Consider the following 17,480-nt stretch of genomic DNA (forward strand, 5'->3'; position numbering starts at 1 on the left):
AATGGCTCGCATTGTAACACAATCCACGATTTTATATATATATATATTTGTATATATATATAATTTACACGTTTCTTGAATTTTATATTCGACGAAATTTTGTTCCGTCTTTTTTTGTATTATTTTTTTTATATTTACGTTTTTTTTTATATATTTTCGACAGAGATCAATTTTTGTTTGGAGAAAAAATTCGAAAACGAATTTCAATTTTTATAATTCTACTATTAATTTAAATTAAAGAAATTATTTTCTGGAATAATTAAAAATAATTATAAATTTCAATTTTTTCTCCAAAGTCCACAAAATATTTCCGGAATATAATTAAATGATTATTATATATTTTAAATATATAGACTAGCGACTGAAATTATTAATTTTAATAAATCGCGAAAATGTGATGATTAGGGACATTATAGAATTTTGTGATATGAAAAAAAGAAATATAAATATTAAAATATTTTAAATGTAAAAAAAAATGTTTTTGAAAAAAAAACCTTAAAAAGTTGACTGCGTAGAAAGTTTCAGTCCCTAATCTGTATAATTTTTTTTTTCGTTTTTCATTAAAAAAAAAGATATATTTTCTCGAGAGAAGAAAAATTTCTTTTCTTTTTTTATAGTGACTTTGTGTATAGATTGTTTTTTTTTTAAACTGATGATTTTAAGATTTTTCTATTTGTCCATATCCATGAACTGTCATATCAAAAAAAAAAAAATTGAGCTTGATCAGAATTGACGAAAAAGAAAAAATTTGATTAAAAGAAAAGAAAATGAAATACATAGAGGTCGAGTTTGCGAAAAGAAAAAAAGAAACGAGAAACCTTACCTGTATATTATGTTATCATAAATGAAACGAAAAAAATGAGGATCAAAGTAGTTGATGATGATTTTAAACGAGTAAATGGAAATAAATGAAAAATGATATATCATTAAATTAGAGGTTTAAAAATATAATAGAACTCAGTATATGTACAGTATTTGAAAAACATGTTTATAATTTGTATGGAAAAAAATAAATAATTGATATAAAATTATTTAACCGAATCATTTCCTTATTATTCGTATTTTTCTTAATTTTCCTTAATTTTCGTTCATTTTTTTCTTATTAGGGGGTTTCCCTCTATTTTTCTTATTTTTTTGAAAATTTAATTTCAGTTTCAGTCTTGCCAACCCATTTTTTAAATTCTTTTTTTTTAATCAAAATGTTAAAAAAGCTTTTTTTTCTTTAAAATGCAAAATTCGTGAGATTTACACTTTTTTCAAATATCTACTGTTAACGTTTATATAATTTTGTAATAAATATTATTATTACTATTATTTAATTACTATTAAATACTATTATTAATTATTAATTATTATGGTCTTTGACACATATTTGTTCAATTATTTTTACTTCATATTTTTGAATTACGCGCGCTTATTTGAAAGTCAGTAAAGGAATTTTTTTATTTGCCAGAAAAAATGAATATAGAATTGTATAATTATCATATAATTCTATTATTAAGTATAATATATAATTATAGTACTATTTAGTAGAAAATAGAAAAGACTCTAAGTGAAAAGTAATTATGATAAATAATTACCGAGTGATTATACAAAAGGAAAACTTCTCGATTTCAATTCGAAGAATAAATTTTTTTCAAATAAGCGCGCGTTGGTTTGACCAATGAAACGTTCGAAAAAGAAACATGCGCGTTGTTGATGACTACTGAAGTCAAGTTTTAACACGAGAATGTCTGTAATGGCGGTTTCCGGTTTTAACAATCCCACGTGTTTTCTGTTGTTTTCATGCGAACTAGTGGCGAGTAACCAATTTTACTGTGCGAATGAACGGATAATTTTAGTGAAGGAAATATTATTATTTAGTGAAAGAAATATTATTTAGTGAAGCAAATATTATTTATTGTTGTATTATATTTAGTCTGTAATCAAGTACTTTAAAAAGGTGAGTAAATTTACTGTCTATTTTTTTCCTTATTTTTACTGTTACTCCCTAATGTAACCAATAATTCCTTTATTAAAACAAAGTATTTGGATATTTTCATTGTAAATCGTAAAAATTTATTACGTGGCAATTTCTGAACTGTTTTAAATTTCTAAAATATAGAAAAGAAACGTTTTTCAAAACATAACCTAAAAATTTCATTATGTGATATAATTTTTACAATTGTATTTTACATTATTCATATTTTATAATTATAATTAAATAATTATTGAATAAATATAATAAATTTAAATACTTTATCATAAATCTACATTAATAATCGTTTTTATTAGAATTTTCGATAATAATTGAATTGTTTTTAGAGAATTTTAAATTCTTTATGAAATTGAATTTTATGGAAATTTTTACAAATAATTAAATTCTTTTTAGAAATTCAAATAAAATTGTGTAAAAAATAATTTAATTCTTATTATTCTTATTATAAATTATTATTTTGTTATTATTTTCATATAAAATTTATTATTAATAAAAATTATTGAATTCTTGCAAATTTTTTGGATGAATTTAATTAAAATTATATTAAAATGTTTAGAAGCAATCGTTACTAAATTCTAGGTAAACTAATAAATACTTTTTCCTAATGGCTGAATTTAGCCAATAAAATTAATTTACATTTTTAATAATTTTTTTCCCTTTTCTTTCAACAGCAGGAAAAATGGCGAAATCACATTCAGGACACAAACCCCCTCGAAAGGAGGGTTTCAATCGTTCTGGACACAGTATGAATCCAGAACGTTCGACGGAGGGCCTTAAAGGTGTTGCAAAAGTACGAACAAAAGGTACAATAAAGCGACTGCAAATGTATCGTAATTCAAAGGCGAAACGTGATAAAACTGGAAAAATCATAAGTCCAGCACCATTTCAAGGACGTCTACCATCGGGTACAATGTCACGCGTTGAACCATCGCAAAGATGGTTTAGTAATTCACGTGTCATTACGCAAAATGCATTGCAAAATTTTCAAAAAGAACTCGGTATGGTGAAAAATAATCCCTATCAGGTGATTATTAAACCATCGCAATTGCCGGTGACATTATTGCAGGAGAAGGCGGAAAAGGCGCGTGTTCATATTTTAGAGACGGAAAGTTATGCGAGTGTATTCGGTCCGAAGAAGCAGAGGAAACGTCCGAATTTAAATATATCGTCGATGGATGAATTGGTGAAGAAAGCCGAGGAACAATTTGAAGTTTATGAAAAGAAAAAGGATACGTGTGATTATGATTTAATTCGTCCTGATACTGGTGTTAAGGATGCTCAGAGAGATTGGGTTATGGGTGCTGGACAAAGTAGGCGAATTTGGAATGAACTTTATAAAGTTATTGATTCGTCCGATGTTGTTTTACAGGTTTGTTAATTTTAACTTCAAGTTTTAAATAATTTCAGGTTCAAAATTTAAAAAATCTACTTGCCTACTAATTAACTATTATTTATTTTCAAGAATTTTTTAGTTAAAATTCTTGGAGTGTGTTCAATTATTTTCATTCTTAATTTTGTCCGGAATTCAGGAAAAAGTCAGGAAAAAACAAAATTGAATTTTTGTGAAAACTCTGTTAAATCAATTTAAATATAGAAATTAATTGAAAACAATTTTCAAGAATTGTTATAAATCGAGAGCTGTGTTAAAATTAAAGAAATAAATCTCTAAAAAAAAATATTTTCCAGGTCCTCGATGCTCGCGATCCAATGGGCACACGTTCGCCACCAGTGGAGAAATACATGAAAACCGAGAAGTCCCACAAGCATTTAATTTTCGTTCTCAATAAAGTTGATCTCGTACCAAATTGGGTGACACAACGATGGGTCGCAATTTTATCCTCCGAATATCCAACAATCGCCTTTCACGCCTCAATGACACATCCCTTTGGCAAGGGTTCACTGATAAATCTCCTTCGTCAATTCAGTAAATTACACGTCGATCGCAAGCAAATAAGCGTCGGTCTCATTGGCTATCCAAACACTGGCAAAAGTTCCATCATCAATACACTGCGCTCGAAGAAGGTCTGTAAAGTCGCGCCAATTGCCGGCGAAACGAAAGTCTGGCAATACGTCACTCTAATGAAACGAATTTACCTCGTTGATTGTCCCGGCGTTGTTTATCCATCGGCCGAAACTGATACGGAAAAAGTTCTCAAGGGCGTTGTTCGCGTGGAATTAATTCAAGGCCCCGAGGATTATATTGCCAGTGTTTTGGAGCGTGTGAAGGCGGAGTACATTCGAAAGACTTATAAAATTGACGAGTGGACGGATCATGTGGATTTTTTGGAGAAATACGCGCGAAGAGCGGGGAAATTGTTGAAGAAGGGCGAACCGGATATTTCGACAGCGGCGAAAATGGTGTTGAACGATTGGCAGAGGGGAAAATTGCCGTTTTATGTTGTGCCCAAAGGATTCGAGGAACCATTGCCGAAAATTGTGGAGACGGAAACTAAGGAGGCGGAGGAGGAAGAAAACGAAGTGCCGGCGGAGAAGAAAAAGGAGCAGACTCTGAAGGTTTTGCAAGACTTCAAAAAAATTCGGGTCGCTTTGCCTTTTTCGCGAGAAGACATGAGAAGGGAATTGAATGAGTCGGAGGTCAATGACGAGAGTTACGTTCAAACGCCCTGCGCTTCGGATATCGGCGAAGACTCCGACGATGACGACGATGGCAATCAAGATGAAGAAGTTGAAAAAATTCAAAAATCGAAAATAGAAGGTAAAAAACGAAAAGGAGACAAAAACGAAAAAGAAACAGAAACCGAAGAAGAAGAAAAAGAAAACGAAAAAGTAGAAAAAGAAACCGAAGAAGAAGAAAAAGAAAACGAAGCAGAAAACAAAAACAAAAAAGGAAAACAAAATAATAGGAAAGAAACGAAGAAACCGGAGAAAATGGACGAAGACACGGACGATGAGATTATTCCGTTCGAAGAGGACACGTTGAATGTGAATGTTTACGATTTAATGGACGAGGCAAACGATTCGAGTGACAGTGAAATTTTCGACAAGAAAACAACGTCGAGCAGTGGAGCATTTTCCGTTTCGAGTGTTAAGGAGGCGAAGAAAACGAGTAAACAGAGACGAGCACTCGAGAGGGCTGGTAAACGTAAAAAAATTGGTAGCAATTTCTACGAAGTTTCCAATGTCAAAAATCGCAATCGTAATCGAAAAGTACCCAAAGTTCAGAGGACAAAGAAAACATAAAAAAGTAGGTGACGTACATTTTTTTTTTGCCTCTAAAACAAAAAAGAAATTAAATTATTTGCAAAAATTTTAAAATTGTTCAAATTGTAAACAATTTGATTCTAATTTACAATTGTTGACAATTGGAAAAATTGAAAACTGTTTAAATTGAAAATTACGAACAATTGTAAATAGTGAAAATTGTAAACAATTTGAATAATTAGATTTTGGATAATTTCTTACAAATAGGAAGAATTTTTCGATTTTGAAAACAATTTTTTTTCGAATTCGAAATTTTTAAATTACAATTCGTAAAAAGAATTAAAATTCAAAAAGGATTAGAATTCGAAAAAGAATTAAAATTCAAAAAAAAATTGCAATTCGAAAAAGTTTTAAAATTCAAAAAAGAATTACAATTCGAAAAGGATTAAAATTTGAAAAAGAATTGCAATTCGAAAAAGATTTAAAATTTTAAAAAGAATTACAATTCGAAAAATATTAAAATTTGAAAAAGAATTAAAATTCGGAAATGAATTTTAAATTCAAATTGGAATAAAAATTAGATTTTAGACACTTTTAAAAAAAAAATTACGCTGTATAATATAAATTATACTCTAGTGATAAATTTAAATGTTAAATGAATATTTTTTTCCAAAAAAATGTATATATGTAGTTGTATATATTAAAAAATTTATTCAATTTTCAATTTATTGGCATTTCTTTCAACAATTATTTACAATATTCTGCAAAATCTTAGATTTAGAAATAAATTACAATCTTTTTCGTGTAGAATGAAAATATAAATAATTTAATACTAATAATAACAAAAATATAATATAATACTTAAATATATTTCATTAAAAAACAATTAATTTAATAGGTAAAAATTTCTCAATTTTGTAACTTTATGATAATTCATAATTTATTATTACCTTTTTCGAGTATTTTTCGAAGAAAAATTGTTAATTATTGTCAATAGGGAAAATTTATAATTTTCAAGAAGAATTATTAGTAATAAATTTTATTTCTTCTTCTTCGGTTAGAAATTAATTTTTTTCAATAAATTGTTAATTACTAATAATTTTTCTAATAATAATTAATTATTAATAATTCTTCTTAATAAATTGCTAATATTTCTTTTCAACAAATTGCATATGTTTCTCTTTAACAAACTGTTAATATTTTATTTTTGCTTTAATAAATTGTTAATATTTTTTCTTCATAAAAGTTATAGATAAAATTTTTACGTATTGAAATTATTAATAATTTTACAAATAGATATTAATAAAATGTTCACTAATATAAATTATTGTAATTTTTGCTAATAAAAATTTTTAGTAATAAAAGTTGTCGATAATTGTTACTAATTTTTATTAATAAAAATTGTCGATAATTTTTACTAATAAAAATTATCAATTATTTTTACAAATAGAAACTTTTACTAACAAAAATTGTCGATAATTTTTACCAATCGAAATTATTAGCAATTTTTTACTATAATAGAAATAATCTATAATTTTTACTGATAGAAATAAGCAATAATTTTTACTAACAAAAATTGTCAATAATTTTTACTGATTGAAATTATTATTAATTTTTACCAATAAATCCACTGAAAATTTTTCTTGAAAAGAAATATTAAAATTCGCTTTTATCGGAGAAATATTATTTTAGTTATTTATTCATTTGAAAAATATTGAACCGCATTTATAAAGATTCTTTAAAAATAAAAAATTGTGTTGACATTTAATAGAAACAGTACAAATGTCATTTAAATGACTTTGAATAAATTGGACAATAATTACAAATCTTTTTTTTTTGTCCTACTTTTTTTTCTAAATATAGAAAACATAAAACTAACTTCTTTGTTTCCAAATAAAGGTAATAATTGTTTCCTAAATACTAATTAATTTACTCTCTTGAGAAATTGTTTAAAAAAGAAATTTTTCTCTTTTATCAAAACAAATAAATATTTTTTTTATCAATTTTATTAAATTAGACTCTTTGATAAGATTTTATTTACTTTACTATCGTAACCGATAAATCTAATCACAGTAAATTTTTAAGTGCAATCAGTTTTTATAGAATTATCTTGACATTTTTCTTTTAAATTTTTTGTTTATTTTCTAATGTGAAAATTTTTATTTATTTAATAGATACAATTTTTTTGATTGTCAATTTGAAAATAAATCAAATGTCAATTATCAATTTTAATAATTTACTGCAATACTGTTACCACCGTTTGCTATTTAAAAACGTATAAAATATTTGCTTTGAATACCTATTTTTTTTCTCTAAAATTCGCAAAGAGAAAAACAACAATCGGTCAATTTTTTTTAAATTAGTAATTTAAAAGTTTATGATTTTCGACAATTCATATTTTTGTCGAAACAACTTTTTACGCTTCATTTCTAAAATACTTTTGATCAGTTTTCTGAAAAATTACAAACGAGTCGAAAATTTTTGTAATCTTCAAATTTTATTTCAAAAATTCTATTTTAATTTTATAATAATTTCTCTTTTATTAATAATACTTTCAGAAATAATAATACCTAATAATTGAAATATTTATTTGTTCAAGAATAATAATTGAATTTTTTATTTATTCGATAATAATAATTGAATTATTTATATAATTGCATTATTTTCGAGAAATTGTTATAAAATAAAATTATTAATAAATATAATAAATAATTTTTTAAAGTAATTTTTTTTTGTCTAAGTATTGAAAATAATTTTCTTTTTTTCAAAAAAAAATTAGTTTTAATTACAGATTTTCTCTTCAGATCCAGTCCCGTTCGATGAAAATCAAAAGCAGTTGTCGCATTCTATCGAAAAATCGCTTATTCGCCGTGCCAAATTCCAAAGAATCGAGTTTTGTCGCCTCAACGCCATCGGTTTCAATGTCAATAGTCAAAATTTTCAAAATAAACGCACAATGACTGAATTCCGTGTGCGCACCTTTATTAATTCTCTCATGAAAATTTGCACGTGTAAATTGACTCGTATCACAATCCATTTTCATCATAACTTTAATGAAACTATCATAATACAAATTGAGAATATCGTCTAAATTATCGAGAATTAAATCAGTTTGAATACTGGCGCCAATGAAGAATATCAATTCATTGAGGGGATTTTGAAAGAGATAATTTTGAAAATCAACAAATTTCACATCGTCAACTTCCTTGTGAGAATTCTTGTGGAACATCATATTATTAACCCAAAAATCGGCGTGAATTATTGTTGCCCATGGCTCCTCGGGTGTACCAGTCCAATTATCAGTGTTCTCATCGAGAAGTGGAGTTATTTTATCGATATATTTGCCCATCACTGAATCACCACGAATTATATCCAAGAAGGAATCTTTCATGCCCTCAAATGCCTCGGGATTTAATTTTAAACATTTACATCGTTCTTTTAAATTTTCAAATTCCTCGGGATATTTGTATTTCACTGCCATTCCGAGTGCATGGAATTTTGCCATTGATTTGATGGCCATTCGCGAGTGCTCCAAATCGAGTCCTAGAAAGGAAACAAATTTTGTGGCTTTTAAAGAATTGAGAATATTTTTTTCTCTGGCAGAGAATTTCCAGTTTCATTGGAATTTATTTTTTGGAAATATTTTTCTGGATCCGAAATTAGAAAATCAAGACCAGGATATTGAAGGTAATTTTTTCAATTTAAAACTAAAAAACTACATTTTTTTACGGAAATTTCTAAAATTTAGAAAAAGTTAATTTATTTAATTTAAAACTAAAAAAAACGGAATTTTTTATGGTAATTTCTAAAATTGAGAAAAAGTTGATTTTTTCATTTTAAAACTAAAAAATTTCTCTAAAATTGAGAAAAAGTTAATTTTTTCAATTTAAAACTAAAAAACGGAATTTTTTTACAGTAATTTCTAAAATTCAGATAAAGTTAATTTTTTCAATTTAAAACAAAAAAAAACTAAATCAACTTTTTCTCAATTTAAAACTAAAAAAACTACACTTTTTTTACGGTAATTTTTAAAATTGAGAAAAAGTTGATTTTTTCAATTTAAAACTAAAAAAATTACGTTTTTTATGCTAATTTCTAAAATTTAGATAAAGTTAATTTTTTTCAATTAAAAACTGAAAAAACTGCATTTTTTACGCTAATTTCTAAAATATCGTCGCAAAAATTGAAAACAATTAAATTGCATAATTGTTTTGTTTTCAAACGACGAATAATGAAAATATAATGAGAGAAGACTAGAAATGAAAATTTTCAGTATTTATATTTTAATTTAATGCAAAATCATGCAGTGAGATAAATGCTAGAAAAATTGGAAATTATTCTACAATTATGCAGAATTATCTATCAGGCAACCGATGAATATCAATTATTATTAACTATTTACTTTACAAGAGACAAAATGGAGGAAAAAATTAATTAACAATTTATTCAAATTAATATTTTTTTCTTTCGTTAAATTCTTATTAATTTTTTTCAAAAATTTCTGTATTTTTTCAAGTAGTAAATGAATTTTTTTGTATTTGACTAAAAATACAGAAATTGAGAGGAATTTTGAAATTTAAAATTTAAATTTTCAATATTTACATTATAATTAAAAAAATATTGTTTATTTTCAAAATTAGAGAAAAAATTCAAAATTAAAAGAAAATTTTAATATTTAAATGTTTTTTTAATATTTATTCATAAATAAATATTCAAAATAACTTAACAATTAAATATTAAAAATTACTTTACATTTAAATATTAAAAATTATATTAATATTAAATTTTAATAAAATTTCACAAAAGAATTCAATTATTTTTTTAAATAGTAAAATCTTTGCAAAAATTCAATCATTTTCAATAAAATTTCGCGAAAGAATTCAATTTTTTCTTAATGCACGTTAAAAAAGTTTTCAAAAGAATTTAATTTTTTTTAAATTTTAATAAATCCTTCGAAACAATTCAATTATTTTTATAAACAATAAAATTTTTTGCAAAAATTGGAATAATCCTCTTTTTTCCAATTTTAAAAAACGCGAAAAATTTTCAAGTTTGACTAAGTTTTGACGCAATTTTCGTGACAAAAATATTAACTATAAAAACCGGAAACATGATTTTTATCTTGTCATGCATATTTTTACAATTTCGTAATGTAATTCACGTAGTTGATTAATAACCGTTTATTAACTACTTTTTTTGTATAACGATACTCGAGCAATTACAAAAAAAAATATGAAGTAATCTAGTGAGATAATATATAACAATTATTGTGATAATAAAAAAAAAATAATAATGAATAATGATAGTAATAATAAAAAAAATTGTTACATAAAATCATAAGATAACAAAAAACAAGAAATAAAAAAATAGTGATAGTAAAAAATTGTTGTAGGTATTAATAAAAAAAAGTAGTAAAAAAATAGTAAAAAAATACAGTATGTAAAAAAATAATAAAAAAAACAGTAGTAAAAAATAATAAAAAACCATTAGTAAAAAAAATAATAGTAATAGTAAAAAACTAATTGTAAAAAAATAGTGAAAGTAAAAAATAATTATAGTAAAAAAATTGTAGAAATAATAAAAAAACGTAGTAAAAAAATATTGAAAATAACAGCAGTAATAAAAAATATTAATAGTAAAAAAAAATTGTAAAAAAATAGTGACAGTAAAAAGATTGTAGTAATAGTAAAAAGAACAATAGTAAAATATAGTTATAATAAAAAAAATTGTAGAAATAATAAAAAAACCGTAGTAAAAAAAGACTAAAAATAACAGTAGTAATAAAAAAATAGTAATAGTAAAAAAACAATGGTAAAAAAATAGTGAAAGTAAAAAAATTGTAGAAATAATAAAAAATCAGTAGGAAAAAAATAAAAAAAGACAATAACAATAATAAAAAATATTAATAACAGTTAAAAAAAATAGTAATAATACCTGTTTTTCTGTCACCGGTGTAATAACCACGAACTTTCAAATTTTCCAATAAAATAACAGCGTCATCATCGAAATCAATATCGGGACTCGATGAAATTTTTGCACCGTAAAATTTTGCGCCAATATCAAAAATTTCACTTTCCTTGACGCCAAATTCAATTTCGAGTTTTTTATAACGTGGCAAAATGTCCGTGTACAAAAAGCACTCCTTACGAAATGTAAAGCCACTGTCGAATATTTCACGTTGAAAATCAGTTGGCGGCAACATTTTTGCCACTAAATTTAAAGTCTCAATGTTATTTGTATTTGCATGTTTTTTTATTTCGGCGACAACTGAGAGCATTGTACTGCCATAATTTTCACCAGGTGGCAATAATAGTTCGGTGGTGAAATTTACGACAATTAAATCATCGCCGAGCTCCTGTCGGAGAACCGATTGTAAGTCACGTAGAACAACTTCGTTCATGATTTTTCCTTTTGTTTTTAGTTGACGATGGGATTAATTATAAATTAATAATTATTAATGAAATAATAATTATAAATTATAAAAAACACGAATTTAAATCCTTTACACTGTAAATTATAAATTTTAATAATTAGTTATTGTTTAATGAATTTTTTTTAGTTTTTTGCGTTTTTCGATTTCCTTTAGAAGAAGAATTCGATTTTTTTGAATTACAATTTCGTTTGGTTTTTATTTTTTATTTTGACAATTTTGAGTTAATAATTTTGATATTTTAATTATTATTTATTATTTTTTTAAAACTATTTGAAATTTTGTCAGTGTTTCAATTTTAATTATTTCTTATATTATCTTTTATTTTATTTATTTTTTTTAATTGTAATTAATTCAACAAATATTTTGTGAAATTTTCTCTTATTAATTATTTCGAGCAACTAATTTAATTACAAAAGTTACAGTAATTTCAATAATTTTTATTTTTTATTTTCAAATTTAATATTTTTGAACTAAATTTTACAAATTTATATCAGTTTTGAAATTTCTTTTGTTTCAAATTTAATATTTGTAAATTCTTTTACAGTTTTAATTAGGTTTTCAATTTCTATTAATATTTGTAAATATTAAATTGAAATTTAATTCTGTCATTTATTTTCAAAGAAACGAAAATTTAATTCAATTTATTTTCAAGGAAACGAAAATTTAGTTTCGATTTTTTATTTTTGAAGAAAATAAAATTTGATTCGATTATTTATTTTCAAGAAATTAACTTTAGTTGTATTTTTAATCAGTTATTTTCAAATTTCAGTTATATTTTTAATCAATTATTTTTTAATTTTATTTTTCAATTTTAGTTTTTAATTTTAATTTTTAATTTTAGTTTTCAATTTTTAACATTATTTTTATTAGAATAGCAAAATTTGTCAAATTACGTTTTTCGGTTCGATGTAAACATTGTCGTGAATGGAAAGTGAAACAGAATTCAAAAAAATTCTGGGAACAAAAAAAAATTGTAAACTTTTTTCAAAAACTATTTTTGTTTGTTTGTTTTTTTTGGGGGAAAATAATTTTTCGAGATTAGCTTCAAGCAACGAACTTGAGCAAACTGAAGTTAAGATCGTAGCCTTGTATTTTATGAAAAGCAATGATTACGCGTGTTGCGTGAATGGAACACAATTTTCTGAGTGACCACCTCCATTACAACCATCGCCATCACCACCACCACTACCATCATCATCATCACCACTTGAGCCTCGACACTGATACCTTTATATATATTTTAAGCACACGTCACACACAGAGATCTGTCCTCATTCGCAGATCAACGAGTAAAAATCTTTGTTGAAAATTATTACGTAAAACACTTCCAAACAGTTGAATTCTGCAAATCTTCTCTATTCAACGGGACTATTATCAGTTTCCGGAAATTAATTATCGTTGCGTTTTAGCAGCAGCTGAATTTTCCGTTTTTTTTTCTTTTTTTCTCCTTTTGGAGAATTTATTTTTTCGCGGGGGTTTTTTTTTAGGAACCAAAATGAAAAATAGTTTTTTTTAAATCAAAATTAAAAGAATTTTGCGGGTTTTTTCTTTCGAAATAAAAAAAGTTTTGCGGGATTTTTTTAAAACCAAAATAAAGTTTTGCGAGCGTTTTTTCAGATCCAAAATGAAAAATAGTTTTTTTTAAATCGAAATAAAAAGAATTTTGCAGGTTTTTTCTTGGAACCGAAATGAAAAAATTTTTGCGGTTTTATTTTAGAACCAAAATAAAAAGTTTTACGGGGAGTTTTTTTACGAGAGTGAAAAAAGAAATTATTTTGCGGTTTTTTTTCAAGAATCATAATAAAAAAAGAAACTTTCTTGCAGGGCTTTCAATTTTTAAACAAAAATTGAAACCAAAAAGAAAACAAACAAAAATGAAAAAAGAAATATAATTGTGAAAATAATTATTTCTTCTTTTTATTATTAAAGAATTGTATACAAATTGTAAAAATGGAAAGATTAAAAAATAGGTCAATTTTTTTTTTAAATCACTGGAATTAATCGTGTGTTTCTTTGTCGAGAAAGAAATTTGTTTCTTTCGATTGATTCAATTCTTCTTTTCTTTTTTTTAAAAAAGGTATTCTTTTTCAAACCTTTTCACTGCTTGATATAGAGCGACGAGTCACCGGTGATTCCTCGATTAGTTTCATATGAACGGCACTCAAAGCCTGAAATACATGAATATTTATTATTAGACATTTTTCAAATAGTCTCCAGTTCTTTTTAGAATTTCTTTTCTTTTTTTTCTTTCTTCTTTCTTTTTTGATTTTCGGGTCTTGAACTTAGATTAGAAAGTTTCTCTTTTTCTAATTGTATTTCTTTAAAAAAAATAAATTAAAGTTTTGTTCGAAATCGAAATTAATGTTTTGAATGAATACAAGAAATTCTTTTGTTCGAAATTAAAAAGAAATCGAAATTAATTATTTTCGAAAAAAGTTTAATTACAATTTTTAAAAAACTAATTTTTTTACAATAATATTTAAAAAAATATTTTTTTAAAGTGAAAAAATAAAATAATTTGAAATATAGGTAAAATTTATTTTAATGAAATTAGAGAAAAATTCCTATTTTTTCAGGTTTTTTAAATTATTTTCGGGAATTCGACTATTTTAAAAAAATTTTAATTGCGATTTTTTATAAAGCTCATTTTTTTAGAATTCTTAAATAAAATTTTTGAAATTTAATTAATTCTTGTTTAATAAATATAATGAATACTTATTGTTATTTATTTACCACCAGGAATTAAAGTTTCAAAACACTTTCAATGTAAAATTTAAAAGTATTATTATTTATGAAAATAATTAAATTCTTAGAAACAATTTTATTAAAATTTTTGAAAATAATTCAATTCGATGGAGAAATTTTAATAAAAATATTATTTAAAAAATCGATTTACTGAAAAAAATTGTATTATTCATGAAAATAATTGAATTATTTCGAGAAATTTTATTAAAATTTTTGAAAATAATTGAATAATTGAATTCTTATGAAGAATTTTATCGTTTATGAAAATAATTGAATTGTTACGAAAAATATATTCAAATTTTAGGAAATAATTGAATTTTTTTGAATAATTTTATGGAATTTTTTAAAAATAATTAAATTCTTTCTAGGAATTCAATTAGAAATGTTTTAAAAATAATTGAATTCATCAGATAATTTTTATTATTGATGAAAGTAATTAAATTCGGGTGATTCTTGAATTCTTTCAGAAAATTTTATTGTTGATAGAAATAATTGAATTCTTGAGAAAAAATGTATTAAAATTATTATTGAAAATAAATGAATCTCGTGAAAAATTTCATTCAAATAGTTGAAAATAATTGAAATGTTCCCTTTTTCTGTAAAAATTCTATCATTGTTAAAAATCTAGTGGAATATATTTTATTAAATATTTATTTATTCAATTTTTAATTTAAATTCTTAGAAAAATTTGAATGTAGGTGAGAAACGTAAAAATGTTTGAATTATTTGTTGTTTTACCTTGAAATATTTAACGGTTTTGACGCGCAATTCCATGGTTGCGTCCTCATCGCAGAGAATAATTGTGCGTGGATGTTGTTGAAAGGCAGAAACCGTCCACATGTGATTGACACCTTCCTCAATGGCCTTATAGAGTGCAAAAGCTTTATGAGAACCAGTGATAAGAATCATCACTTCCTTGGCGTCCATTACGGTTCCCACTCCAACGGTCAACGCCTCATTTGGCACTTTATTAATGTCGTTGTCGAAAAATCGCGCATTCGCCTCCAGAGTGTCCTGGGCGAGGGTTTTCACTCGAGTCCTCGACGATAGAGACGAGCCTGGTTCGTTGAAGGCGATGTGTCCGTCCGGTCCGATTCCTTCAATTATTATTATTATTATAATCAGTTTACTATCAAAATAAAGAAATTATTAATTACTTTATTATTATTAATAAAAAAATAAAATGAAAAAATCACAATTTAGAGACAATTTAAAAAAGAAATAAAAAAATATAATGAAAAAATCACAATTGAGAGACAATTTAAAAACGAAATAAAAAAATCAAATAAAAAGGAAAAAATATTGAGAGATAATTAAAAATCGTGAACCTCCGATGAAGAGTTCAACTCCTCCGGCTTCTTTAATTTTTCTCTCGAAATCCTCGCACTCCTTATTCAAATCGGGAGCATTTCCATCGAGAACGTGTGCATTTTTCGGATCGATATCAATATGCTTGAAGAAATTATTAAACATGTAATAATGATAGGACTCGGGATGATCTCTTGGTAAATCGACGTACTCGTCCATATTAAAAGTCTTGACGTATTTGAAAGAAAGTCTACCTTCCTTGTAATATTCAATGAGCTTTTTGTACATTCCCAATGGAGTGCCACCTGGATAATAGAAAAAAAAAAAAATTTTAATTGCTTTAACAAAATTTTGTTATCAATTTTATAAATTTTATATGAAATATATTAATTATTTAGGAATAAAAATTCTTTTGTGAAATTTTATTGAAAATAATTGAATTTTTGCAAAAATTTTTACTATTTATAAAAAATAATTGAATTCTTCCGAAGAATGTTGTTATTTTATGGAAAAAATTGAATTCTTGCGAAAAATGTTATTAAAATTTTTAAAATGCGCATAAAATTTGCTAGGTAGTAATAAAAATAATAAATAAATAAAAAAATAAAATATATTATTGAAAATAAATAAAATAAATAAATAATTATTTACAAAATATTGAAAATAATTCTTATATAATAAAATAGAATAAAAATAAGCTTTATAATTGCTCATAAATCATTTTGAAATTGAAAAAAGACAATTATTTCAAGTTACGTGAAAGTTAATCACCTGTTGGCAGTCCAAGGACGAAATATTTATTCTCATTTGGTTGGAATTCCTTAATTTTTTTCATCACATATTTTGCCGACCATTCGGCAACATAATCAACGGTATCACAAATAACAAGACGCATTGTTGACGAGAAAATTTACAGACAAAAATATTGCACGAAAATCCACTGACACTGAAAAAAATTTGTTTATTGTTAAAAATTTGTTGTAAATCTCTCAATAATTCTAAATTAATTAATTCTAAATTCTAACTATACTAAATTAATTAATTAATTAATTCTAGATTTTTAATTAATTATATTAATTAACTGAAAGACTTCCACAGCTCTTCTTTTTATTTATTTTCGTAAATTTTTTATTCTGTAATTCTGATTGAAAATTTGTAATAAATCGTAAAATTTGATTCAAAATACTGTTAATAAAAAATTTATTTACTGTCGGCAATATTTATTGTTTAAAAAACTAAATTGAAAATTTAGAAAAATAGTAAAAAAAAAATATTTAGTAAGAGAAAAAGGAATAAAAAAAAGTGGGACAAAGTAGAAGAAAAAAAAGTCGAATATGTAGAAAAAATATATTAAGAAATGCTGAAAAAAGAAACCGCAAAATATAATCAGAGGATGAGATAAAAAAAGGCCGACGACTTTTCTCTTATCGCCGGTTAGAATTTTTGGTTTTATCTCTACAATTATTATTGAAAAATTCACTAAATAAAAATCTGGATAAAATTGATGAATTTTCTGTCAAACGGAAAATGGTCAAGTAATTTTATTTCTTCTCTCAAAAAGAGGATAAAAAGGAGCAAAAAAATAATCCAATTCTCAAGGTCATCGCCTAAAGATTAAAGGTTACTGACCCGAAATTCTTTCACCTTGAATTTAAATTACAATTTTCATCAAAAATCCCAGTTTTTAAATTCTATCATCAAAATAGACTGTTCACAATTCATATTTCGTGGGAAAATAAATGAAAATAGTCGTACCTGATTATATAAACAAGGAAAATGATGTTTTTAAAAGACAGGCGGTTGTAAAAGGGCAGCGACTTGATCAGCTGACTACCCAACCTTAACTATTGAATC

General features: G+C 24.6%; 3 protein-coding genes across 5 annotated transcripts; 1 reads left to right on the forward strand and 2 right to left on the reverse strand.

Moving 5' to 3' along the window:
• The first annotated feature begins 1,739 nt into the window (after nt 1-1,739).
• Nucleotides 1,740-8,105, forward strand: LOC122511758 (nucleolar GTP-binding protein 2). 3 transcript variants are annotated; one of them, XM_043627220.1, is made up of 4 exons: nt 1,740-1,942; nt 2,650-3,347; nt 3,665-5,183; nt 7,920-8,105. In XM_043627220.1, exons 2-3 carry the CDS (start codon nt 2,658-2,660, stop codon nt 5,177-5,179), a joined length of 2,205 nt encoding a protein of 734 aa, XP_043483155.1. In that variant the 5' UTR covers nt 1,740-1,942; nt 2,650-2,657; the 3' UTR covers nt 5,180-5,183; nt 7,920-8,105. The 3 variants fall into 3 exon arrangements, with proteins under 3 accessions (XP_043483155.1, XP_043483156.1, XP_043483154.1); XM_043627221.1 differs by having other exon boundaries at nt 7,932-8,105; XM_043627219.1 differs by having other exon boundaries at nt 7,945-8,105.
• LOC122511912 lies at nt 7,941-13,026 on the reverse strand. Its single transcript, XM_043627480.1, has 3 exons — nt 12,467-13,026; nt 11,075-11,647; nt 7,941-8,683 (listed from the first exon to the last, which is right to left on the reverse strand). The coding sequence occupies exons 2-3, from the start codon at nt 11,538-11,540 to the stop codon at nt 7,941-7,943; spliced, it is 1,209 nt and encodes a 402-aa protein (XP_043483415.1). The 5' UTR covers nt 11,541-11,647; nt 12,467-13,026.
• Nucleotides 13,027-13,462: 436 nt separating this feature from the next.
• Nucleotides 13,463-17,465, reverse strand: LOC122511761 (glucosamine-6-phosphate isomerase). The gene is made up of 5 exons (XM_043627225.1): nt 17,382-17,465; nt 16,398-16,572; nt 15,647-15,931; nt 15,057-15,415; nt 13,463-13,741 (listed from the first exon to the last, which is right to left on the reverse strand). Exons 2-5 carry the CDS (start codon nt 16,519-16,521, stop codon nt 13,661-13,663), a joined length of 849 nt encoding a protein of 282 aa, XP_043483160.1. The 5' UTR covers nt 16,522-16,572; nt 17,382-17,465; the 3' UTR covers nt 13,463-13,660.
• Between the last annotated feature and the right edge of the window lie 15 nt (nt 17,466-17,480).

This window comes from Leptopilina heterotoma, unplaced genomic scaffold, assembly GCF_015476425.1.
Source record: "Leptopilina heterotoma isolate Lh14 unplaced genomic scaffold, ASM1547642v1 Lhet_90, whole genome shotgun sequence".
NCBI classification, from domain to species: Eukaryota; Metazoa; Arthropoda; class Insecta; order Hymenoptera; family Figitidae; genus Leptopilina; species Leptopilina heterotoma.

What these genes read in the sequence shown, in the direction of transcription:
- LOC122511912 (XM_043627480.1), bottom strand. Translation starts at nt 11,540, where the DNA reads ATGAACGAAGTTGTTCTACGTGACTTACAATCGGTTCTCCGACAGGAG. An exon ending in CACCGGTGACAGAAAAACAG is followed by an intron (nt 8,684 to 11,074) that starts GTATTATTACTA and finishes TTTCCTTTCTAG; the next exon opens with GACTCGATTTGGAGCACTCG.
- LOC122511761 (XM_043627225.1), bottom strand. Translation starts at nt 16,521, where the DNA reads ATGCGTCTTGTTATTTGTGATACCGTTGATTATGTTGCCGAATGGTCG. An exon ending in CGTCCTTGGACTGCCAACAG is followed by an intron (nt 15,932 to 16,397) that starts GTGATTAACTTT and finishes TCTATTATCCAG; the next exon opens with GTGGCACTCCATTGGGAATG. An exon ending in AAACCGTTAAATATTTCAAG is followed by an intron (nt 13,742 to 15,056) that starts GTAAAACAACAA and finishes CATGTATTTCAG; the next exon opens with GCTTTGAGTGCCGTTCATAT.
- LOC122511758 (XM_043627220.1), top strand. Translation starts at nt 2,658, where the DNA reads ATGGCGAAATCACATTCAGGACACAAACCCCCTCGAAAGGAGGGTTTC. An exon ending in CGTCCGATGTTGTTTTACAG is followed by an intron (nt 3,348 to 3,664) that starts GTTTGTTAATTT and finishes AATATTTTCCAG; the next exon opens with GTCCTCGATGCTCGCGATCC.